The 25,587-nt window shown below is 56.1% G+C and overlaps 2 protein-coding genes across 5 annotated transcripts in view; one reads left to right on the top strand and one right to left on the bottom strand.

Annotated features, from left to right (window-relative positions):
• Positions 1-2,215, top strand: part of NIBAN2 (niban apoptosis regulator 2) — a 52,482-nt gene extending 50,267 nt beyond the window's left edge. The window contains exon 14 of the mRNA XM_002691626.5: positions 181-2,215. Coding sequence (XP_002691672.3) covers positions 181-764 — 584 coding nt within the window. The 3' untranslated portion in view covers positions 765-2,215. The remainder of the gene's footprint in view (positions 1-180) is intronic.
• A 1,445-nt stretch (positions 2,216-3,660) lies between these two features.
• LRSAM1 (leucine rich repeat and sterile alpha motif containing 1) overlaps positions 3,661-25,587 on the bottom strand; it is a 33,841-nt gene continuing 11,914 nt past the window's right edge. For 3 of the 4 annotated variants that reach the window (XM_005213212.5, NM_001075296.1, XM_059891101.1), the window contains 15 exon segments: positions 22,713-22,742; positions 22,302-22,424; positions 21,802-21,941; positions 20,689-20,733; positions 18,572-18,642; positions 15,955-16,054; positions 14,558-14,645; positions 13,494-13,568; positions 11,633-11,713; positions 10,158-10,253; positions 8,789-8,887; positions 8,209-8,340; positions 6,855-6,936; positions 5,295-5,431; positions 3,661-4,376 (listed from right to left, as the gene is read on the bottom strand). In XM_005213212.5, the coding sequence (XP_005213269.1) occupies positions 4,251-4,376; positions 5,295-5,431; positions 6,855-6,936; positions 8,209-8,340; positions 8,789-8,887; positions 10,158-10,253; positions 11,633-11,713; positions 13,494-13,568; positions 14,558-14,645; positions 15,955-16,054; positions 18,572-18,642; positions 20,689-20,733; positions 21,802-21,941; positions 22,302-22,424; positions 22,713-22,742 (1,425 nt within the window). In that variant the 3' untranslated portion in view covers positions 3,661-4,250. 4 annotated transcript variants of the gene reach the window in all.

Raw genomic sequence — 25,587 nt, 5'->3', positions numbered from 1 at the left:
GGGGAGTGATGGGGGTTAGGGTCCCACCCCCTGCTTCCCACACTGAGGCCTCGGAGAAGCCTGGTCCGGTCGCAGTGCCCACTCAGGCCGAGGGATCGTGACGTGGGTCACACGGAGCGGGGTGTACTGGTGGCCATCAGCCCCCCGCTCAGTGTCCCGTCACCCGCTTCTGTCCCACAGCCGTGAAGGAGGCCGCCGTGCAGAGGAAACACAACCTGTACCGGGACAGCGTGGTCATGCACAACAGCGACCCCAACCTGCACCTGCTGGCCGAGGGCGTGCCCATCGACTGGGGCGAGGAGTATGGGGACAGCGGCGCCGGCGGCGGGGACCCCGGCGCCCAGGAAGCAGCCCCCCTCTCGGAAAAGCGCCGGCGTGCCAAGCAGGTGGTGTCCGTGGTCCAGGACGAGGATGCGGGGCTGCCCTTCGAGGCTGCCCCTGAGCCGCCATCACCCTCGTCCCCGGACAGCGTCACCGAGCTCCGCGGCCTGCTGACCAGGGATCTGCAGGCCGAGAGCCCCCCGCTGGCTGGCCCCCTCCTCAACGGGGCCCCCGTGCAGGAGAGCCCCCAGCCCGGGCTGGCCCCCGAGGCCACTTCGCCGCCCGCCTCACCCCTTCGGCAGCTCCCGTCCGAAAAGCTCGTGGGCCTCGAGCCTCCCAAGCCCAGCGACCAGGAGACCGGCGAGCAGGTGTCCAGCCCGGGCAGCCGCCCCCCCATCCACACCACCACCGAGGACAGTGCAGGGGTGCAGACCGAGTTCTAGGCCGGTCGCCCCCGGAGCCTCTGTTGGACACAGCACATGGGCCACTCCCTCCGGGGCCCTGGCTCCGCTCTGGGTGGGGAGCACGGGATCTGTGCCTTCCGGGCGGGGCGGGGCGGGGCGGGGCCAGGGCTGGCGTGGCACCGAGGGGGCTGGACGGGGATGGGCCCACTTGAGTCACTTTATGGGTTTGGTCACACTTGGTTGCTCTGTTTTCTCTTCTGTGGGATGATCGTGGCTTTCCTGCTCCTGGTGGGAGAGGGACCGGGCACAGTGGATGGGGGCTGGGAGCACTCGGCGGCCCTGGCTCCCTGAGTCCGCCCTCCCTGCCTGCCTGCCTCTGTGGCCTGTTGCCCTGGTGGGCCTTGCCATCCACGGAAGGAGGGTGGCGAGAGCCGCATCCACTGCCTGGCTTCTCCCGTCCCCGAGGGGGCCTGTTAGAACCAGGAGGCCCGAGTGCCAAGGCCTGTCTCTGGGCCCCTGAGGCCAGTTTTGGAGTGGACTCTGGCCTGGCTCTCGCGCCCCAGGTGAAGGGACATGCAAGGAGGGAGTCTTGAGGCTGGGGGGTTGCTGGGGGAGGGCTGCCTCTCGAGGTGGGGTGGGAATAGGAAAGGCCTGGAACGTGCTGGTCTGGGGCGAGGACGTGTCTGAGGGAAGGAGGGAGTGATCTCTGCAGAGCTACTGCTGGCAGGGTAGGCGGGGTGCACTTAGGGGGTTGCTGGAAGCTGAGGCTCTGCTCACCTCCACTTGCTGGGGTCTGGTCTCTAGGAGCCCCTCTGTCCGGCTGGGCTGGGGGTGGGGACACTGCTCAGTGGCAGGGCTGGGCGGGTGTGGACGCTGTCTTCTCCGTGGGCTGCTTCCAAGGTACACGCTGTCCCCTGAGGGAATTGGTGGGGCTCGGGAGGGGCCGGGGGAGGGGCCGTGGCGCCCCAGGACACCAGGAGCATTTGGGGCAGGCTGGGGCTCTAACGCACCACACCCTGACAACTCCAGGACTGTTCATATGGCCCTGCTGTTCCCCCCTCTTCAGCTCCTTGTTCCTGAGGGTGAGCGTTAAGTCGAGGTCATCCCCAGGGGCTGGGGCTACCTGGTTTTCCCCGGCCCTCTCTTCTGCTGCTTTGAAGGGAGGGCAGGCAGGGCAGAAACCTACTCCTTCAGGGTCCTCACCGCCGCCCCCAGCCCTGCATCTCCCATTCCCTGGATCTGCTTCCTGGGCCAGGGCCTGGGACCCACAGGACATGCGGCGCTGGCTGGTGCTCAGGGACCCCCTTCGAGTCCCCCCCAGCCCCACTCTCAACGCCAAACTAACCTCTTCCACCAATACATTCCGTCTGAAGATGCTCTCCTCTGGTGCCTTCTCTTGGGACTTTCCAATCATCCTTCCCAGATATTGTATTGAAAATATTATGCAAACTGTTTAAGCTTCTACTAATCAATAAAGTGCTTTATTTAAAGCCAGTGGCCCATGTGTGATGCTGGCTGGGTGGGAAACCTGGGCTGGAGACGGGCCTGTGCGCCTTGACTTTCGGGGCTCGTTGCTTACAGGTACACGTGACCAGAGTTCTCCTATGAACCCATTTTCCAGAGGAGAAAACTGAGGCTCAGTGAGGAGGGGCACAGCAGGTAGGTGACTAGCCTGATGGCAGCTCAGACAGCTTCCTCTGCTGGGGGTCTGTGCAGGGTGGGCCTCTGGCAGCCTCAGGCAATGGGGAGGGCAGCTGCTTTATGGCCATGGTGGGCAGGCTCACACTGGATCCAAACAGTGATGCCAGTGCTTAAGACTCCTGCTCACAAGGCGAGCACTCCTGAGTACTTACCGTGGGCTGTGCGCGTTACCTGTGGGACGAGGTAACCTCCGGGGGACAGGCACCATCATCACACCAGTGTGTAAACAGGCCCAGAGGGACGGGGAGCCTGGGTGGAGGTTCTGGGTCATGGGGACACCTCCCCCCCGCCAGCTGGTGGGGACAGGCTGCCCCTGCTGGGTGGGCACCTTGGGGGACGGTGGCCAGTGGCCGAAGTTCCGTCAACAGGGTGGAGATGAGAAAACCGAGGCTCAGCAGGGTTTTTTGCTGTTGACTTTGGCAAGTCACCAAACCCAGCCTCAGACTGCTCACCTATAAAAGGGGGCCTCGTGAGGGTTCAAGGAGATCCGCCAAATGCCCTGCTCCGCAACGTGGCCCTGCCCATCTCAGGCCGCCATCTCCCCTCTTAGCTGAGCGGAGCTCAGGACGGGGTGTGTGTGTGGGGAACCTGGAAAGCAGGACTCGGTCCACAAGGGGCTGTCACCTGTTTCAGCCACAGGACTGACCGGCTCAGTGAGGCAGGGAGGGAGAGGGCCTGGCCCTGCGTCCCACCGGCTTTCACACGGGGCCCAGGATGAGCCCGCAGTGCCCCCTGGTGGCCACCGGCCTGGGTCAGGGCCCCCTACTGTCCCTCACTGAACAAGTGGGGATGTAGGGTCTGGAAGGCTGGGCAGGGTCCGAGTTACCTGGAGGCAGAGCCCAGGCGCCCCAGCAGGCCTGCCTCTAGCCCAGAGAGAAAGCTGCCCTCGGCTCAAAACGATCTGCCACAAAACGCATGAACAAGTTCTGCCGCAAGCACGAGGAACACGGCTCCCTCTGGACTTGTGCAGTGAGCGACCTGCACAAATGCACGGGTTTGGAGTCAAGATGCTTCTGTCCCAGTCGCAGGGCCCCGGGGCCCCTGGTCTGGGATAATGGTTACACAGCACACAAGGTGGCCCACACGGCCCCATCTGCTCCGAGGACTTTCTGAGCCTGTCTCCTGAGCCCGGTCTCTCCACCTGCAAAAGGGAGGTGTGGGTAACTTCACACACCTCACTGCCACTTCCCCCCTCCCTGGGCTCCACCAGGGCCCAGTGACGACTCAGGAGGAGCAGGCTGGAGATGGGTTTATTGACGTTCCTGCTTCAGGTCTTTGAAGCTCAGGGTCTTCTCCTGAGCTGCATGGGGAGAGGAGGTGCAGGTCTGCGGAGCAGAGGGGCCCAGAGCTCAGCGGGGGAGGGGGCAGCAGGGAGGGAGGCCAGGAGGGGCTGACATTGCTTGGGGCACCAGGCCCGCGCTGAACACCTTCTGGCCTGTCGATCCCAGGACAGGCCGCGGTGGCCGCCCCTGCCCTGGGCCAGGGCTCCCACCACCCCTGCTGAGTGGGACGGCACTGCCCGGGTTCCCCTGAGGAAGACACCAAGGCTCCAGGAGGGGCTGTGACCACCGTAGGCAGCTGGAACCCTCGGTGCTGGCTCAGACGGAGGTGTGGCTGCCGCTGCTCCCACCCCAGACCCTGTGGTCCTGCCGCGAGGGGTCCCCCCACCCCCTCTACAGGATTTAAACCGCTCAGTACTTGGGCAGGAACGCTCCTGTCTCAGCCTGGCCCAGGACGGGGGCACGGTGTGGTGCAGGGCCGGACCAGCCCGTGGGGAACAGGAGGGAGCACAGCCCTGGGCCCGAGGGCGGCAGAGGCTGGCGCTCAGCTGCTGTGATAGATGCGGAGGCGCTGGGTGATGTCCTGGCGGCACAGTGGGCAGGTGCGCAGGGGCTGGGAGCACGGCTGGCAGCAGCAGACGTGGCCGCAGTTGAGGAAGATCATCTGGGCCTGGGGGTTGGGGGAGAGCGGGGACGTCAGGGCCCCACCCCGGCTGGTGCCCCGGCCCCTTGTCCTTCCCCCTGAAGATGTGACCACAGAGTCGTCAGACTCCATTCCCCGTCCACCACAGGATGCCACCACCCTCCCTGGACACGTCCATGCCCCGGCCCTCTGTAGCAGCCGTTCGGGGTTGGGGGGAGGGTGGTCCATGGCCTGTCTCACCAGCCCTGCTGTTACAGGATATGCAGGTTGCTCCCAATTTAGGGATTTTTATGCACTTTGCCTCAAAATGACCCCAACATTACGGATCACAAGCCGTGGATGTTTCCATGCTTTGCCTCAGCATTTCCACTTTTTAGGAGAGACAGGAAGCCATTTCTGGGGCCCAGAGCAGGAGAGGTTTGGTTAAATTCATAACCAAGTCCTCCCCCACCCCCATATCATGGCATTCCCCGGGGCCAGCAAAGACCACGGGGTAACCAAACTGTTAACATGTGGCCTTTTCTAAGTAGGATCATGTGGTGGAGAGAACAGGGGTTTATTTTATATACTACGGTAATTTTTTATAACGGCTGTTAAATTTGTTGTTAAAACTAAGAGTTTTGAAAAAAAAACCTCTCCAGAGAAAATTTTGTTGATATTCAATGACTTGGGAAATTACCCTGCATGAATTTAAAAAACTCTTCTGTAAAAAACAAACAAAAAAAAGGCCCAGCAAATGCTGTCAGCGTTGCTCATGTTTTGGGTCCTGGGATCATGGGTCATTTTAATTCCCTGTATTTTCGAAAATTTCTAATGAACACAACATATTTCTAAACTCTCGGCAGAATGAATCACCCATGCCTGAGAGGGCGGCAGGTGCTGGGCAGGCGGGTAGGGGGCGGGGATGGTGGCCCCGGAGGTCGGGCCCATCACCCCTAGACTTACCTCCCGTTCCAGGCACACCACACACTCTGAGGTCTGCACCTCCAGCAGCTCTGCGGGGGGAGCTGAGGGTCTCACTGCCTCAGGCAGCTCCTCGGGGGCTGTGGGCAGGACCCCGCCCTCAGGTGGCTTCAGCAGCTCTGTGGGGACAGAGAGAGGCTGAGCCAGGGTCCTGACCATCTGACCCCGTCCCTCCCCGGCCCAGCCTGCCTTACGTAGACAGAGGTGGGGGGTGCTCCCACACACCCTCTTGTTTCTCTTTGCTGAGCCTCATTCCTCATCTATACAGTGGGAGGGCCAGGACCCCGGGCAATTGGGGCCCCCTACCCCTAACTCACCCTGAACCCCTCTGGGCCACCCTGCAAACAGGGCTCATCACTGTCAGAGATGAGAAGTCAGGGAGGGAAAGCCGCTTGCCTAAGGCCACAAGGCCACCTGGGGTGGGGCCGCCGGGCCAGGAACCCTGGGTGAGGGGCTCTGGGGGGCGCCCGACCTTGAGCACAGATTCTCCACCAGGGGCCCAGGTGCAGGGGCCCAGAGGAGCAGGGAAAGGACTCGAGGCTGCTCCCCCTGCCCTGGAGAGCCCCCGCACACCCGCTGCTCTCCCGCACACCCGCTGCTCTGCCCTAAGCCAGCATGCTCTGCCGGGGCCCAGGTGCCCAAAGCAGGAATGAGAATCCATCTCTCATCACACCACGTGCCCCAGTGACCCCCGAGGCTCTTCATCCCCGAGCCCCCTCCCCTCACGGCACATGTTGTTCACTTAGTCTGTGGTTTAAATTACAAGTAGTATTTCTTATAATTAAGCCTGTCACAACCACCCTAGACCTTCTAAGGGCCTCATGGTGCCCCCCAAACCACCGCGTAAGCGCGGGGGGAGGGGCGTGTCTCTATTTCATGGAACATATGTTGAGTCCTGGGATTTGGAGAACTGTCAGGAAGATGCCTGAGGATCTGCTGCCCCTGAGCTAAGAAGGCGCTGTCCTGCCCCGGCCCCTCCCCGGAGGGCGGCCATGGTCAGGAGAAGCCCTCGGGATTAGGGTTACCCTCTCTTGGCCTCAGTTTCCTCATCCCTCAAAGGAGAGCAGCAGGGGTGCCCGCCTTGTGGGGCTGCAGCAAGGAGGCCCGACCTCTGTCCTGCTCAGCAGGGGGGACCCCGACTCCTCCCCACGCCCCAACCCCGCCCACAACCCCTCCTGCCCCCACTCAGCCACAGCCCCTCCCTGCCTCCCAGTCCACACACACACCTGCCCTGGGGGCAGTGCTGGGCACTGGGTCCAGCGGGTTTCTCCCGCTACTCCAGGGACCCTGAGTATGTGGTTCCTGATGTCAGTAGGGTGGGTTTAGGGAAGCCAGGAGGGTCCCTCCACCACCGGAGGAAAAGCTCACGTTTTCCATTTTGGGGCCTATTTTTCTCATTTATAAATGGCTCGTTTAGGAGGGAAGCTTAAGGACTGGCAAGGGTTGGAAGTGGCCCTTGGGACTCGTCCTGAAAGGGAAACAGGTGACGCTCCGGCCACGCCCCCGCGTACGGCTCTGCTGGGAGAGGCGGGGCGTCGGTACCTGGCTGGGCTCTGGCGGCGTCCAGCAGCTCCTGGGCTCTGCGCAGGATCTCGTGCTGCAGGCCGGCCTCCGAGACGCCCACCTGCGAGGACCGAGGGGGCGGGTCAGGGCCTGGGCACGGCTGGGCAGGGGGCCTGCGGCGCAGCACAGAACCGCCAGGACCGCCTCCTCCGACTTCTGGCACCTTCGACTAGACACGTGGAGGCTGACAGCCAGGCCATCAGTGCGGCTGAAGGAGAGGGAACCCAGCACTGGCAGCCCTTGTCCAGCAAGTGCAGGGGCTGGGCCTACAACGGTGGGCTGTCGGTTCACACAGTCAGGTGGTTCACACCGAGGCCGAACAGCTGCAAAGTAGCCGCACGAGAAGCTCAGTCCCTCAGCCTCCAGAGCAAGTGCTCCTGAACGTGGGCAACACGGCCCACATGGTCCTTCTGAGCCCCGGGGTCTGTGTCTGCCTCTGTCGAGGGACCAGGCAGTTCAGCAGAGTGGCGACAGCACGGCCCCCACACCAGACCAGCCGCCTGGGCTGGACATGGCTCCGCCATATGACCTCAGGCAAACTGCTACCTTGCTGTGTCTCCGTGTCCTCACCTGAAAAATGACCATGACTGTACCTGCCTGCCCAGGTTATCGTGTGTGTGCTCAGTCGTGTCCGACTCTGAGTCCATGGACCGCAGCCGGCTGGGCTCCTCCGTCCATGGATTCTCCAGGCAAGAATGCTGAAGTGGGTTGCCATTTCCTTCTCCAAGGGATCTTCCTGACCCAGGGATTGAACCCACATTCTTGTGTCTCCTGCACTGGCAGGCAGATTCTTTATCACTGTGCTACCTGGGAAGCCCAGGTTATTATGAGGATTCGATGAATGTATATGTAAAACACGCTTAGATGTTTATCTAAAACACGATTATATGTAAAACATGCTTAACAGTGTCAAGCACTGTTAAGTATTCCCCAGAGTCAGCATTTGTCTCTTCTGAAGAGTAAATGAATTCACACAGGTTGTACCAGGCGCAGGCAGTGCTGCCGATACAACTGTCAACCCAGGATGTGGGGAAAGGACGGTCCAGATGACCTGCAAGGACCTGCCCAGCCTATGATGTGAAGATCCCACCTGAAAGGGGCTGGCGGAGGGGACAATCTGGGGTCCACAGCACCTGCAGCTCTGGCTTTTGCAGCCAGGTGACTGGGGGAAGACAGGGCAGGTGTCCTGGCCCGCTGGGAGCAAGGCGGCCCCAAGACATCTCCAGACGGCAAGCCTTGCCAAGAACTGCGTGAAGGGCAAGTCCCCCCTTGGCCATCGGGTCAGGGCCCTGCCCGCCTCCCTAACCTCCCTCGGGGGGCCGCCGCGGTCCACCTTGGCCAAGTCCGCAGGGCCCATCCGGCTCAGCATGGCCAGTGAGAGGCGGTGGTGGGCGAAGATAGGCAGGTAGTGCTCGGCCGACAGCTCCACCAGGAGGGCCACCAGCGGGCGCTCCAAGCCTTCTTCCTGCAAGACACACCCGTGGGGGAAGCCCAGTGTACCACGGACCGGGAAAAACCACGAGGCTGTGACTTACAACAGCACACGAAGAGTTCAGATACACGTAACGCAAGAGGTAAAATGTATTCCTGGGACTCTTCCTACCAAGACGGCTAAGTAAGGGCAGAGAGACAGAGGCATGACGCAGTTAGTTCACCGCCACGCAGTAAACCTGACAAAGCCAGCAACGTAAGTGCGCATCGAGGTGAGTGCACAGCGGGCTCCACCCGGCAGGAACTGTCTTCCCGCCACCAGAACCAATGCCCGCCCCCCATTTCTGTGCCCGCCCAGGCCGAGCACAGGCCCTGGTGCACCGGTCCCCAGAGATGGGAAGGGAATTCCACCAGACAGATCAGCGAGCTGGCGCTGCGGGGGCCCAGGGCTCCCGCGGGGTGGGCGTGCCCACAACTCTCACCTGCAGCTTCAAGGACAAGGGTTTCTGGTTCAAGAGCCGCTGATACTGAATCAGCCAGTAATTCTCCTGCTTGGTTTCGCTTTGGGCTTCTAACTCCGTCTGCCAAGAAGGAAGCAGACACTGTTCGTTACGAGTCAGTGAATAGAAACGCTGATGGCACGGGTGGCTGTGAATGGCATATGGATGGACTTGGTGTTTTACCAAGAACATCCCCCTCCACTAAGTCTCACTGTTTCAGCTGCAGGAACCTGGGCGGCTGACACCTGGCGCCCCTGCCCCCCGCCACCCCGGGCGTCATGACTTGGAGGGGAGACACCTTCCCACCTCCCTGTGGCAAAAACAAAGCCGTAGGCAGCCATCTGCCCCCGGAGGCTCGGCGCGTGCTCTGGGTGCCAGCAGGGAGAGAACTGGGATGCTAGGGTAACTCAGCTTCCAGAGGGCACTTCGCCCACCTTCACCCACAAAGCCGGAGCACTGAGAACAGGAGAGAGGTGTGTCCACACAGGACCTGGGCACAGAGACAGGTGCGCAAGGAAGTTAGCTGTTCACATGGATTCCTCCACCCCGTCACTCAACAAACAACACAAGTGTTGCTCTGGGCCAGGCACTATTCTAGGTGCTGGGGACGGAGGAGTAAACTCGTGACACCAGCAGCAGGGCACTCGGTGCCAGTCTGCTGTGCGCTGGGAGATGCCCTTTTACTCAGTTCTCACAACTCTGTGAAGCAGTCTCGACGTCACAGGTGAGGAGACTGAGCGACTGGCAGAGTGATTAGCAGCCGGCCCAAGAGCCAAGGGCCGTCTCGAGTCAGAGCCAGGTTCAGACCCAGCTTGGAGCCTGTGCTGAGCCACCAAGCCGCCCAGCCAGGACCGCGGCTGCATGCTGGGCCGTGGGACTGCAACCCGGGCATCCCCTAGCTCCCTGGGCAGCCCCTCTTGGACCTAGCTAAGTGACTCTCCTTTTCTGGCCTGGCCCTCTCTGGACTGTGGACACACCTCTCTTCGGGAGCCTGTGACCCTGATGGTCACGTTCTGCTGTGGTGGACAGCGAGTCCCCAAGGTCCCTTGTGGGCGGGAGCCTGGCCACGACAAGGCTGGCTGTGCACAGCACATGTTAACGTGGTCTGTGCCAAATGGCACAAACGTACCACCCGGGCTCGTGTGGGGCTCAGGAAGAGACTGGCCTGGCTGTTGTCTGTTCCTGGCAGAGGGCCCGGCCCACGGTGGAGCTCAGGGGATGTCTAGGATAACGAAACATTTCTAACAGTGGGCTTGGAGGGAAAGGAACCCGGCGCATGATGTGGGTTTAAGAACAGCGTGAGTGCAGAGAGAAAGCAACCCCGCGCTCGACGTGGACGCCACACACGTACCAGGATCTCCCGGAGCTCCTCTTCTCGCTGCGTCTTCTCCTTGAGCAGCTGCTGGAGCAGCGAGCTTAGGGCCCAGCGCTGCTCCGAGATCATCTCCTGTGACACAAGACCATGGCCAGTGCTGGGAGCTCACGGCACCCCGGCCCCCGAGGTCCCCACAGCGCGGCGGCAGGACACCCCCTCAACCGGTTCTCAGTTGGGGGCCACGGTGGGCCTGACTCCCATCAAGGCTCTGTCCCTGATCTCCGGCTGAGGACAGGGGGAGACAGTGGAGGTGCCCTTCTCCCAGCCTGTACCTCCCTTCCCCGGGGAGTAAGGCCAGGCATGGGATCTAGTGACCAATGACAGTGCAGTGATGCAAAACACCAAACAAAGGAAATGACAAGCGGCAGGGACCTCGACTTCAGGCTCACTGACTACAGAGCGCCTGGGCAGAAGCAAAGGGCAAGAGGGGTGAGGGGCCCATGCCAGCCAGCATGGAGGAACGGGCACACCCCAGAGAGCCCGTCTGTGTCCACGCTCCACTCCTCTCTTCCTCTTGGAAAATCGCATGGAGACCCCAAAAATGGGAGCCCCACAGCTCCAACAGGCAGGAGATAGGAACCCACCAAGCACAGTGGTTATGTTGGGGGTTGAGAGCCCCTAACCTCTGCATGGCTGAGGCCTGTCCCACTGATCTCTGATGGCCCTATGACACAGGCTGGGTCTAGAAGACTCCTTCTATTTTATGCAGGGGCAGCCTGGAGGCCTGGGGAGGGGAAGCAACCTACCTAAGGTCACACAGTGGCAGACCTGTGAGCAGGACTCCAGACCCTAGCTCTCTTCCGCATTAAGAAGCCCATGGGATAAACAAAAACTTGTCTGCTGAGGACAGACACAGGGACAGGGACAGACAGAAGGCTCTGCTCAAAAGCCGGGAATGGGGCACATGCCCTCTCACACCATGGACCCAGCCCCTCTTGTGAACGTGTGGAGAGATTGAGACACAGAACAGGGAAAGGGCCGCCCCTCTGCCCCTCTTCCCCTCCCGGCCCAGGGCACACAGTAAGGGCCAGAGATCAGAGGAGCTGCCTGCAGGGAGTGACATGGGCCCTCTCCTCCAGACATCCTGGGGACACCAAGAATGCTGTCCCCTCGGGGGTGTTAGCTGTGAGAACCAGTGCCCCAGAAGCATGGCTTGAGAGAGGTAGGGAGTTCAGTAGCGACCCAGCTCCAAAACATAGACAACACGGAGATGGAGATGCAGCCTGGTGAGCCTTGGCAATGAAACCCTCCTTCCTCTGACCTTCCTGCCTAGCAACAGGCTGACCCACCCCTAACCTGGGCCTGCGCTGGGCCCACACGAGCCTTCTGGGGTCGAGGCATGACCGCCTTGTCTGCGGGAGGGCAGCTGAGAGGGGTGGGGCACCAGCGGGAGGTCTCGTCAGTGGGGGTGTAGTGGGGGGACAGGGCAGGCCAGGGAGCCCTAAACGTACCTGCAGTGCCTCTGTGTCCAGGGATTTCCTCTTTAACTCCAGCTGTGTCAACTGCAATAACTCAGTTTCTATTAACTTAATCTAAACAGAAGACGAGACAGGGGTTTTTAATTCACGTTAACATGGTTCAGTCCTGCACTGCTGCTCCTGGATGGCCAAGCGGACCTAAGAATCCTTTCTGGGGGGGCGGGGGAGGCTCTGGAATAAAGGGGACTGAGAACCTGGTAAACCTTATCAGCGGGGCTTTAAACAGAATTCATTATCTCACGGGCCTGAGTGCTTATCCCGGCCAGAACTGCTGATCAAAAGCCAGGCACAGGGCCGGCCCAGAGGGGGTGCCCATCAGGGTGTGTGGGACGAAGGGGCTTCCTTCAAGGTGCGGGCCAGAGTGAAGAACAGACACGGAATTCTCAGAGCCTCTTGCCAGTCCAATTCTCTTGCTTCCTCTAGACAGCTGTACACAGAGGCGAGCGGAGGGGAATGGAAGGAACTGGATTACAGTAACAGTAATATGCTGCTGCTGCTGCTAAGTCGCTTCAGTCGTGTCCGACTCTGTGTGACCCCATAGACAGCAGCCCATTAGGCTCCTCTGTCCCTGGGATTCTCCAGGCAAGAATACTGGAGTGGGTTGCCATTTCCTTCTCCAATGCATGAAAGTAAAAAGTGAAAGTGAAGTCGCTCAGTCGTGTCTGACTCTTAGCGACCCCATGGACTACAGCCTACCAGGCTCCTCCGTCCATGGATTTTCCAGGCAAGAGTAGTGGAGTGGGGTGCCATTGCCTTCTCCGGACAGTAATATAGTTGCCGACATTTATAGAGATGGCACACGCTAGGACTGTGCTGGGCACTTTTTACGCGTCTTTGCCATCGCTTCTCCTTGCTGTTGGAGGTATTACTACCTCCATTTCACAGACAAGGAAACCGAGGCTCAGAGATATTAAGTAACTTGCCCAAGGACACACAGCGGGTAAATGAGTGTGCCTTTTCCTTGAGGTTGTCCCTGCTTGTGGTCTCCAGAGGAACAGTTGGCTTGGTGGGTCAGAACCACCCATAGTGAGAACATCTAGGGGATCACCACATACCTCCAGGGTGTGAGTGGGGGCTTTTAGTCCTGGGGGTCAGACCCCCCCAGCCAGTGACTTCTCTACTCTGTGCCTTTGACCTGTGACCTTTGCCCTTATGACCCCACCAACCCCTGGTCAGAGGAATGAGATTCATGTCCGGCAATGTAGGGTTGAAATTAAAGGGGAAATAAAAAGGTAAGTTGGTTTTGGCCAAAAAAGAAAAGAAAAAGAAGAAGAAAAAAAAACCATGCAAAATGTGAAATTGAAAGTGTGCTGAATACGACGTGATGTGCGTCCTGTAGCCTGAAAGCTCGCTTGTCTCCAGCCACCCTGCCACCTGCCCAGGGAAGAGTAGTGAGCCAGACACAGCCCCGCTGGGCAACGGCTCACCCAAGGTCACCCGGGGGTCAGCAGCGGAGGCCACTCGAGAGCACGTCCCCTCTTCAGGGCTCCGCCCACCCAGGTGGGGCGTCACCTGTCCCAGCTCCTCCATCCGGGCCACAGGACTCTGCGGTTCGAGCCGGCTGAGAGGTCCTGCCTGGGGTTGGTCAGCGTGGGGCTGCCCAGCTGTCAGGGCCACCCTCCCTCAGCTCTGGGCATCGTGACAAGTGGTGGGCACAGGTCCCACCAGCCAGCACCCACAGTGCTGTCTCAGGTACCTCCAGACACCCCGAGTAGGTGACGCCCCGTGCTGGGGAGACCTCCTGCCGGCCTGGCCTGGAGGAGCCAGGACTCAGACCTTAACTGCGGCCTCTGAATGCCCACAGGGCGGGCCTGGGGGGCAGGGCCGCACTCACCTGCTTCCGGATCTGCCGATGCATCAGGTCCTTCTTCACCTGGAGAGCCTCGAAGGCTGCCTTCTGCATGGCGCTCTGTGACAGACAGCATGGCCGCTCAGGGGGCCCAAATACAACCTGCCTCAAAGACACCCTAACCTACGCCTTTTCCTTCTTAGACAACAACTTTTCAGCTCACTTGCTTAATGTTTTTTAAAATAATACTTATTAAGCACTTACTACCTGTCGGCCATGTGCTCAGGGCTCTCCCTGTGGTGCATGTGGAACGACCGATGATGGGGGTCGGGAGAGGCGCCTTCACTGCCCCATTTCACAGATGAGGAAAGTGAGGTTTGGGAAAGTGAACTGGCTGGCACTAGCACGCAAGTCTGTCCAGCTCAGAGCCTCATCTTAACCCCAAGGCCTGACATCCTCTCTGAGAAATACAGCCTTTTCCTCAGACAATCTTGCAAGGACTAAGTCCACAGCATCGTGGGGGGAAGAAGAGAGAGATCAGAGTTGGGACGGAAGGAAAGGGAGTGATGGGCCCGTGATGGGAGGATGACGTCACAGAGGGAGAAAGGAGAGGAGATGAGAGGGTGGGGGACCCCTGACAGGGTCCATGGGAAAACCTGGGGCTGAACAATTTGGACAGAGGAGGGAGGAAGTCAGGAGGGGTCCTTCCTGGGCTGGTCCACACAGTAGCACCTGCTGTGCGCCCACTAAGCCCAAGGGAGAGCAGATACAGGGCGGCGGGACTGGAAGGGATAAGTCAGGGGCTCGTTCCGACTCTGCAGGGGAGGTGGGGGTGGGCACTGCCACCAGATCCTCAGGAGGGAGCCCCATACAGCAAGGGGAGGGGGTGCCCGGGAAGGACACCTCTCCTGACTTCAGTGAGCGGAAACCACCACCCAGAGAGCCCTCTCCCTGCCCCTCATCCTGACGGTCTGTGCATTTCTACTCTCTGAGCATCTTGGTTCTTACGCTCTTCAGAACAACGCCTCCACGTGGAGTTGAGCCGCCCAGCTCTCGGCTCCCTGCGCCCTTCCTGTGCCCCCGGCCCCATGCCCTGGGCAAGGGCTCACCTCCTGCAGGATCTGGCTGATGGCTTTGTTCTGATCCATCTGTTGCCATGACAGAATCTGCTGGAACCGCTCATCCATGTCAGCCATGCTGCCAGAAAGACAGCAAATTCACTCACCCTCTGAACATTTCCTGAGCACATACTGTGTGCCAGGCACCTTGGAGGAGATGGAGATAAACCATTTATTCACTCAACAAGGCTTATGGAGCACCCACTGGGGGCCATGTCCTGGGCTGGGTGGACATGGGAGTTTTGTCTGAATCCCACGGCCCTGGCAGGGCGGTGGCAAAGTCTGTGTCTCTGGAGCTGGGGAGGTGATCTCTGGGAATCCTCTCTGCGACACCCCCCTGAAGTGGTGGCCTGGCTCTGCCCACCCACCCTCCACCAACGGGGAGCTCACGACCTCTCAGGTTAACCCCGCAAGCTGAGAGAAAGCTGTCCTTCCCAGCACTAACATCTCACCCTCCACCCCCGTGTTTCTCAGCCTGGCCGTGGACCTGCTCTCATCCCCCTAGAACAACTCTAATGGCACAAAACCCAAAGCCTGCCACTTTAGTATGTCCATTATTTAGGGACAGTCTTGGTTTCGAGTTTGTGTCATGACGACAGCTGCTATCTATTGCACCCTCATGTGCCGACATTATGATCACCAAGGTCCATCAAGTCCTCCAGTAACTCTAGGAAGAGATACTGTCATTTATCCCCATTTTAGTGATAAGAAAATCAAGGCTGAGAGAGGGAAAATAACTTGCCCAAGACATCACAGTTAAGAAATAGAAGCGGGATATGAATCCACATCTGTCTGCCCCGAGTGCCCAAACACTTGGGGAAAACAGACAGTGCTCCTAAAAGCAAAGTCACATCACCTAGAAGGCAGGAGAACCCCTGCCTCTGCAGGAACGCGGGGAAGGCTGGCACGCTCCAGGTGCCCAGTGGGAGGAGAGACATAAGAGCGGTCAGAGCTGCTGGCCTGTCCCTGTCTGGGGCTCCTGAGCCTCGAAGGCACTCTGCTCACCTGCTGGGCACTGCGGCTCCTCCAGACACAAACACGGTGCCGGGGTGAACTTGGAGGGCCAGGCCCAGAGTGGCTGTCGGCGTGAGACAACCCGCTCACCATAGCCTCGAGTGCACCCCGCTCCTGACCTGTGACCTGGGAGACCGAGTCGCGCAGTTAAGAGTGCACTGCCTGGGTCAAACCCCAAGCTCTGCCACTGGCTGGTGGTGCTTCCTGAGGGTCCAGCGAGAAAAGCCACACAGACCAGCAGTCACTTACTGCTGAGGACCTGGCCCGGGGTGGGGTGGCCCACGCATGGCAGGGGATTCCTGCCAACGCTCACTCCACAGCTCTGAGCCAGCTCCCCCAACTTCCTCATTCGGGAAGCCCCTTCTTTATCTTACCTGGAACAGGCCTGCTGGACCAAGTTCTGCCTCTGAGACTCGTAGGCCATCTGGATGAGCCGGCTCTTACAGCTTTCGGTCAGCATCTGCTGCATGGCGGCTGAAGAAACACGTTGGGGGTGGGGGGCGCAGGGAGGGGCAGGGCTGAGCAGCTGCTCCTGGTGGCCTATGGGGTCAGCTGGTCACCCACCTGACAGTCACCCTTGGAAAAAAAATCTTTTTTTTTAATTATAGAAGCAATTTCAGCTTAAAAGGCTGATGAGTTGTAAGAGACTGAACACACACAGTCTTCTACAGTCTTGTCACCCAGAAATATTGATATATCTTCTGGTCAATTTTTAATGTATATTAATGGATTTAAAAAATTTTTAATGAAAGAATTAAAAGCAGGGACCTGAATATTTGTATACCCATGTTCATAGCAACATTGATCACAACAGGCGAAAAAAGGTAGACACAGCCCAAGCGCCCATTGATGGATGAATGAAAAAGCAAAACGCGGTCCAGGGACTTCCCCAGCGGGCCAGTGGAAAGAATGCTCCTGCCAACGCAGGGGACACGGGTTCGATCTCTGGTCCAGGAGGACGCCACACGTCATCAGCAACTACGCCCGTGTGCCACGGTTACCGAGCCTGCAACACCTAGAGCCCGTGCTCGGCAACAAGAGGCCACCGCAGTGAGAAGCCCGTGCGCCGCTACCCGAGAGCAGCCCTCGCTCGCCAAAGCTAGAAGGACAACCTTGCAGCAACGAAGACCCAGCACGGCCATAAATATCATTTTTTTTAATGTGCTCTATCCATATGTTGTAATATTTCAGTCTTAAAAATGAAGGAAATTCTGACATAAGCTACGACACGGATGAACTCTGAGGACGTTATGTGAAAGAAACTAATCACGAAAAGACACATGCTGTATGATTCCACTTGCACATGGCCAAGAGCAGCCAAATTCAGAGAGACAGAAAGCAGACTGAAAGTGGAGTGGTGATTCTACGGGGTCTGGGGAAGGGCGGGATGGGGAGTCCCTATTTAGTAGGTGTACAGTTTCACCTTGGGATGATGAAAAGGTTCTGATGGTGGTGATGGTGAATAATGCACCATCAGAGCTATGAATGCCACAGAACTATTCATTTACAAGTGGTTACAATGGGAAGTTTTATGCTTTGTATATTTCACCATAACACAAGAAAATTAAAATGCTTATCACATTAAATACACCTCCTTTCTCACCTTTCATGAATGCATCCCTATATCAACACAGCTGTGTTAATAGCTACGGAGTGCTATGGTGCATGGATGACCGAAAAGTGAAAGTGAAAGTTGCTGAGTCGTGTCCAACATTTTTGTGACCCCATGGACTATACAGTCCCTGGAATTCTCCAGGCCAGAATGCTGGAGTGTGTAGCCTTTCCTTTCTCCAGGGGACCTTCCGAACCTAGGGATTGAACCCAGGTCTCCCGCATTGCAGGTGGATTCTTTACCAGCTGAGCCACAAGGGAAGCCCGTGGATGACTGAAGTTTTAAGATAATCCTCCGTTTCATTGCATCCAAAGTCTTCTTGTGATTATCAAATGGTACTTCTACAAATATCCCTGCTCAGACATCTTTGGGCACATCTCACTATTTGATCATTTCCTAGAATAACTCTTAGAAGTGCACAGGTTTAAGGTCATGAATAATATACACACGAGTTACCCTTTCTGCCCTCCAGAAAGATCCAGCCAATTCATACTCCCTCTGGCAGCACATGGGACAGCCTGACACCACATGCCCTCCACCACTCTAGGTTACTGCCTTTTCATTACTTTTGTTGACCTTTTTCAGTTATAAAAACAATACAGGCTTTTTTTTTTTTTAAGCTAACTAATAGGGAAGTTGGAAAAGGTGAAAACAAAAGCCCCCTAACACTAAGCCTATTTCCAATCAGCTATTTGATAAACATCCATCTGGCAATACAAACACAATGCTTCTCTATAACTGGTGGACGACAGTGACCTTCAAATTGGGAAATTAACAATATGACACCTCACGGGGCAGGAGTGGGATGAGACGGTGTACAGGACGAGCCGGTCCACCGCCGGGCACGTGATGAACCTGGGCTGAGAGTGCACAGACATCCCATCTTATCGCTCAGGCTCTGAAGAACGGCGTGGCACCCACCGCCCTCGCTTGTGTGGACAGTGAAGCACCCTGGGACCCCTCGGGGAGCAGCAGGAAGGCGAGCTCCTAGGACCACGAGAGGGGCCGCCGCAGCTCTCAAGGCGAGCAGCCCTGACAGCCATCGTTTATGAAATGCTCGCTCTGCGCCAACACGATCTTATCGGACCCTCGTAATGACCTGACGAGGCAGATTATTACCTTCTTCCCCATTTTACAGATATGAAAACTGAGGCTCGGGAAAGTCAGGGATCAGTAATGTCCCTTAGGTCATATGGCTATGTGCCTGAGCTAGGATTTTTTAATCCAAGTCTAACCTGACCCCAGAGCCCATGCTCCACGACAGGATTTGACGGACCGTCTTGAGGGGCAACTTCCCAGCGCCCCCTAAATGTGACCAACAGGGGGATGGGATGGCTGTCCCCTCTGCTCCCAGGACCCCGCCCTACCCCAGGACTCACAGGCAATCTCGCGGCGCCGCAGGTTCTCCGTCTCCTCCTGCGTTATGGACATCAACTGTTCCATTCTTATTCTAGAAAGGAAGCGATCCACGTGCTGAGCAAATATAACATTTCCAATAGGAAATCTCACCAGATGACCACCACCTCCTTCAAGAAGTCCTCCCTTATGTACCAAGCTGGATGCGCCCTCTGATATGCCCGTGGCATTATGCACCTCCCCTAGGGCCCTGTTAACTTTTATAGTTAAGAGCTTGTGGCATAAAAAGATGAACATTCCCTTAGAAAAACAGGCCAAGGATGCAAACAGCCAATTCACTGATACTTAAATAAAAGTGACCTTAAAAAAAAAAAAAAAAAACACACATGGAAAGATTCTTAATACCGTTAGTGACGAAAAAAGTAAAACTTTCTTTTCACGTGTTGGGTTGGTTGAGCTTAAGAAAACTAGATAACCGCTGGCAATGGCAATGAAGGTGGAGAAATGGGTACTTCATATACTGCTGAGGACGTCAACAGTCAACTGTGCTTTGGAAGGCAGTCTGGCAATACCCAGCTAAGTGTTCCTCCAACACCTCCTTCTAAAACGTTCACCCAAGTGCCTAAGGGTATATCTAGAAGACATTTACTGTCATATTGTTAGTTAGAAAACACTGGCAGCCACTTGAATGTTCAGAGGGCTAATTACGATAAATTACGATATAATTATAAAGCTATAGTTATTACAGATAATGAGGTTCTGGCATGGAAATACGTCAGTGAAGTGAAAATAATAAAAGTAATTGCACGTGTGTGTGTGTGTGTGTGTGTGCATGTTGCCTGTGTGTACACTATTCCCCACCTCCCCGCCACACACACCAAACTGGCGCCGTGGTTGGGAGGCGGACAACCTTCTTTACATTTCTTGCAGGGTCTGACTTCATCAGAAGCAACACGAGTCACCTGAGCACTCAGCCCAGGCCACAGGCTGCTCAAGGGAAGACCAGCCCTGCTGCATCCCTGGAGCCCAGGCCCAGCCCAGAGGGCACCAGCTCAGTGTGCTGAACAGTCGATGCCGCCAGCCACAGCTCAGCTCGGCCTTGACCACCCCCAGCTGCCACAGCCCCCGGCCGAAGCGGGCAGGTTGGTGGGGCCGCAACCCCACGCGAGCCCCCGTGCAGGAGGCCTGCCCAGGCAGCCAGGAGCCAGGAAGGCTGGGCCCGTGGGAGGGGCTCCCCAAGCGCAGCAGCCAGGTCCGCACTGACACTCTGGGGTCCCTGAGGACCAGGAGGGACTCACACGAACACCCCAGCGAGTGGGGGGCGAGGCCACCCCACCTATCACCTTTTCTAATGACTCAAGTGGGCACCTTAACACAAAGGGAATGAAACAAAGTTCATCACCTCCAATTCCCACCACTCAGAGGTTCAGTGTAAACATTCGGGGTGGGTCCTTCTACTTTTTGAGCAGAGATACAAGTAGGTTGTCTTTAAGAAATGATACACTGTAGGTACCGCTTTTCCACCTAGCAATATAGTGCTTTCCTTAACAAGAATATTCTTCTATAAGACGTTTACTGCTTACAGATTACTCCTCTGTACATAATTCGTGTACACAAATTTTTTCTTTCCAGAAATTTCTTTTCTAACTATTTACACTAGAAATACAATTGGACATTAATATACATACATTCTTATTCATGTCTGAACTTTTCTCAGCATGGTATGTTTTAACAAACTTGAAGGCAGCGATTCTTTTTAATTCAAAACTCTGTAAGGGGGTGAATCTCCTCATGATAAAGTGAAAGTGTTAGTCGCCAGCTGGGCCGACTCTTTGTGACGCTATGGACTGTAGCCCCTCAGGCTCCTCTGCTCATGGGAGTCTCCAGGCAAGAATACTGAAGGAAGTTGCCAGTTCCTTCTCTAGGGGATCTTCCTGACCCAGGGATCGAACTTGTGGGTCTCCTGCATTGCAGGCAGATTCTTTACCATCTGGGCCACCAGGGAAGCCTGAATCTCCTCAAAACTCTAGGAAATCTTTCTGACATAGTCCTCAAGAATCACAAGACCTTCTCTCCCCAGGTCTGCTCACCCACAGGAAGGCAGGCAGTCATTGAGAATGTGCTAGAGCAAAACACTGACCTTTCGTTTTCCAGAGACTTCAGAATCTCGGAACTTTTCTTCTGCCTGTGAAGGAAACCATGAACAGCCGGCAGTCATTGTTGGGTCCGTTTCCAACAGAACTGCTGAGGGCGGCTTAGGAACTGGCCACTTAGGGCTGTGTTCTCAGGCCAATTCCTCAACCACTCCAAATCCCAGCTCCTCATCTGTGAAATGGGAAGAATAATTTTTTTAAAGCTTCATGGAGTATTGGTAAAGTGTGAACAAGAAAACAGACAGAGTACTTCACATGTAAGAAGCAGCCAACAGAGGGCAGTTTCCTGGGTGCCCCCGGGGATGGGCACGCTGCGCATGGCAGGCCAGCCGGCTCCCTCTGGCACTCAACCGCAGGCGAGGGAGGAGAAGGACTCGGAGGACAGTGGACAGAAGGCTGGAGCAGCAGGGGGTGTGGCAGAGCCTGTTTCTGGAATCTTTCCCCAAGAGACCCCCAGCTAAACTTTCTCAGGCTTCTTGAGACCTCTATCCAACCTGCTTTTTCCCATTGGAGCTTGATCCCTGTGGCTCTGGCCTTGGACAGGATCTATTAAGGCAAATCTCACTGTAAGGCGAATGGCTGACCTCAGAGTGACATGTGACTGGAAAGCCAAAATATTAGAGCAGGATGTGATTTTAACTTGTTAAACCCACTCACTTTACAGATGGGAAGCCTGGGAGGCAAAGATCCAATCAGTAGCAGCCCCAAGAGGCAAACCTGGTCATCCCTGGATCGGATTCTTTCAAGTGTGTTAGTTGCTCAGTCTTGTCCAACTTTTTGCAACCCATGGACTGTAGCCCATCAGGCTCCACTGACTATGGGATTCTCCAGGCAAGACTACTGGAGTAGATTACCATTTCCTCCTCCAGGGGATCTTCCCAACCCAGGGAACAAACCATGTCTCCCATGTCTCCTGCATTGCAGGTGGATTCTTTACCCGCTGAGTCATCAGGGAAACCAGACTCTCTTAAAGTCAGTGCCAAATGCAGCACCGAGACCTTGGGTAGAATCAGAGACGGTGAGGGAGAGATTGAGCCCCACGTGGGCATCATGTTAAGGGAGGTCTCTGGGTCTGAGGACCGGAGAGATGGGAGCCTGACCTCTGGTTCTCCTGCAGGAGCTTCTGGATCCGGTTGGAGATGTTCTGCTCTGTCTGCTTCAGCTGCTCCTGCAGCCGCCGACGCTCTGCATCCAGGAAGCGCTGGTGCTCGCTCAGGCCCTGCTCCAGCCGGGACTGCTCCTGCGGCAGGACAAGCAGAGGTCTGGGGTCTGCTGGGACCCTTTCAGGTACCGCAGAGCAGCCAGGGGCCCAGGGCTGAGACGAGGAGACCAGGTTTCCTCTGTCTTGCCAGCTCTGTGTTGACTTTGGACCAAGTCCTCCCCTTGCTAGGCTTCAGGGTGTCCACGCATGGGAAGAGCCTGGACTAGGTGATCTGTATGGATGACTCCTCCCCAGCCCTGTGTCCTGGAGGGTGGGCCTAAGAGAGGTCACCCCACTGCCTTCCCACATCAGAGGGACCGGAGTCAGGAGTCAGCCTGAGTCAGGAGGCCCCTGGCAGAGGAAGCAGACAGGCCTGACCCCACTTAGCCGCTCACGAACCTCCTTGACCGTCTGAAGGATCTCATCTTTCTGGCTGTTGCTCTGCTGGAGGAGCTGGGCGTGCTCTCGCTGCCCGAGCTCCAGGCGCCGTTCGAACTCAAGTTTCTCCAGCATCTTCTGTTCCTGCAAGAACGGAGACCCTGGTGATGCTGGCACAGGCTCTGGGGGGTTAGGACGTGAGAGCTGCAGGGGATGGGCTCAATCTCTCTGAGCCTCAATCTTCTCATCTGTAAAGTGGGGACATCCTCCCACCCACCAAGGCTGGGTGAGACCATGGGGAGGTGATATACGTGGGGGCAACTGTTACTTCACCCCCTGACTTAGAGGCTGGAAGAGCTCGTCTCCTCAAATGTAACAGTTGAGATGTTTAATGAGAAGAAAAGTGACAGAGGACAAAAGACATTCTCTTACCTTCCTCTTCTCATAGTCTGAGAACCTATTCTGGGAGGCAAAAAAAAAAATAGTGGTTAAGAGAAGGTGGGCAGCAGGGGTTCTCACTGGCCCAGAATTCCCAGGCAGCCTGACAGCCCTCAGATTTGCAGGTCCATCCAGAGGGACTGCCTTGGAGGGCTGGGTAGGGGGTGGGGGATGAAGGGGCTGGCTGTTTGATAAAGGGTTCTGGATGGTTCTGATGGACACCAGGGTTGAGAATCGCGGGGCTTGGCTTAAAGAGCTTCAAGTCTTAAGTTCTGGGGATGCAGCACAGAGAAGGCACGGGTGTTCCAAAAAAGAGACCAAGAAATGGGTGTCTGACCCCTTGTACGTCTGCACAGCACAGCAAGCTACCAGCTCCAGCCCCCAAGACAACTGCAAATGCACCAAGGTGTGTGTGCAAGTTCCTGCAGAATTGTTCAAAAGAGTGAAAACACTGGAAATAACTCCAATGCCCATCAGCATGCGATTGCTAAGTCACGGTTCATCCACACAGTGGATTATCACACAGCTGTCGAACGACGGGGCAAACGTGGGTGCAGCTACAGAAGGGTGTCTGCCAAATTCCACTGTCTGTACAGTGCGATTCCTCTCTTGTAAAAGCACCACCACCAAAACTCAACTCCCAGCTCTGGAGGGGCTGAGACAAAAGCCACGAAGGAGAGCCATTCATCAGTTCACGGCGACTGCCTCCAGGCGCTGGGACTGCAGGGTGGGAGGGGAGATGCTTACTCTGTATATTTCTGTATTGTTTAGATTTATAACAAGGAGCATGAATTACTTTTGTAGTCCAACATCAGCGCATGCATGCGCGCACACACACACTTTTTTTTAAAACCAGCCTTTCTATTTAGTTATTTGGTTCTGAGATCAGGATCAAGTGTTGGAGCTATAAAAGCAGCATTCTATAAAGAAATAAGATTTTCCCTATGCTAAGGTAGGAGTAAAATTTAAGCTTATCTTTAGTTATATAGATAATACCTGACTATATTCTCCTTGTAAAAAACTAAGCAAGGCATATAAAAGTATCCATTGACCACTCTCAGGCCTAATCCTTGTTCCCTCCCACCCTCCCTAGCCCTGCTCCCATGTAAATATCATTATCAGACCTAAGTCCATGCATCTACCTACCTACAGTTTGTGCCTTTAGAAAAAAGATATACGTTTGTATGTGTTTCCATATATAAACATATTTTTTAATGAAGGTATAATTTATATACTGTAAAATTTATCTTTTTAAAGAAGTGTACAGGTCTGAGTTTTGACAACTGCATACAGTCATGTGACCATCACCACAATCAGATGTGAAGCCTAGCTGGCTACAGTTGGTGCCCGCTCCCAGCCTCAATTTGTGGGCTCCCGTGGAGGAGCATACGGGTAGGGGGTGGGGCGCAGAGGTGGTTTCTGTCTGGCCTCACCGTCAGAGGCACTCTGGTTACTATGGACAACCCTTGCTGAGCTGCTTCCTGCAGCCCTGACCTACTCTAGGTCTCCCCCAGGGACCCAGGGGTCCACTCTCCTCAAGCTCCATCAAGCAGGGAGACAGGAAGCAAATCCTTTCTTAATTCTTCATGTAATTAGAGCTGTGGTTGTAATGGAGCAGGGCCCTGTGGGGCCTTCCCAGGACAGATCCCCTCCCCCTTCACAATGTCCTCCACCTGCCTCTTGTCTGTAGAGATTTTAGCCAAAGAAGTAACTTAAGAGAAATGAGAAAACACAGAAGCAAAATAGTCAAGCAAGACAAAATAATTGTTTAGCCATTAAACAAAGGCAAGAACCTTTAGTTCCTCCTCAAAGGCTACAGATAATGTTCTGAGTCGTATTACTCAGCTGTTTTGCAGATACTGAAACCCCCACCAGGTGGAAGAAATGAGCTACATGATGACCAGACTGCAGCCATGACATAAACTGCTCCATCTCACACAATTCCCAGAACTGGCCTCAAAGAAATGGGAACAAACCGACTCTGGAGTTACAGATAAACTGTACCCAAACGATCAGGATGGTGCTGATCAAGCAGCTGGACGACCAACTTCAGATGATGCTCCGCACACAGCCCCCTCCTCTGCCTCCACACCCCTGAAACCCCCCCTTTAAAAACCCTTTGCCCCCTGACCCACAGTGGGAAGTTGGTTCCTGGGGACGTGCATCCAGCTTCTCCACAGGATAACTAGCTTCCCCAGTAAAGCTATCCTTCCTTTCAGCCAACACTTGTCTTTCAGTGTTGGATTCTTGAGCCATGAGCAGCTGAACCCAAGTTCAGCAACACAGGTTCTCCCAGGAAATGCACAGGGTGCTCTGAGAACTTCCATAGATCTGACCTAGGCTGCTGTGTTGTGGAAAGCTTCTCAGAAAATGTGATGTTTCAGCTGGGAACTGAAGGATGAGACTGGAGCAAACGGGCGCAGAGAATCCAGTAGAGGGAACCCCCTATTCAAACACCCCAGACATTCAGGGACAGAGAGGAGTGGGATGAAGCTGGTGCTGGTGAGTTGGTGCAGTGAGGCCGCCTAGGAGGCCTTGTGAAAACTTCTACACGTATCTGCTTGGCTGAGTCACTCAGCTTCTGGGATCTCAGCTCCCAACCAGGGATGGAACCTGGGTCTTGGTACTGAAGGCCAGAAATCCTACCCACGAGGCCACCAAAGAAAGAATCCGCCTGCCAAAGCAGGAGACAAGGGTTTGATCCTTGGGTCAAGAAGATCGCTTGGAGAAGGAAATGGCAACCCACTCCAGTATTCTTGCCTGAAAAACCCCATGGGCAGAGGAGCCTGGTGGGCTACAGTCCACGGAGTTGTAAAGAGCTGGACATGACTTAGTGACTAAACAACAAGACCACCAGAGAACCCCCCGC

Source organism: Bos taurus, chromosome 11, assembly GCF_002263795.3.
Source record: "Bos taurus isolate L1 Dominette 01449 registration number 42190680 breed Hereford chromosome 11, ARS-UCD2.0, whole genome shotgun sequence".
Classification (NCBI taxonomy): domain Eukaryota; kingdom Metazoa; phylum Chordata; class Mammalia; order Artiodactyla; family Bovidae; genus Bos; species Bos taurus.
The sequence above is the reverse complement of the archived record's forward strand: the minus strand, read 5'-3'. Positions and strand labels throughout refer to the sequence as shown.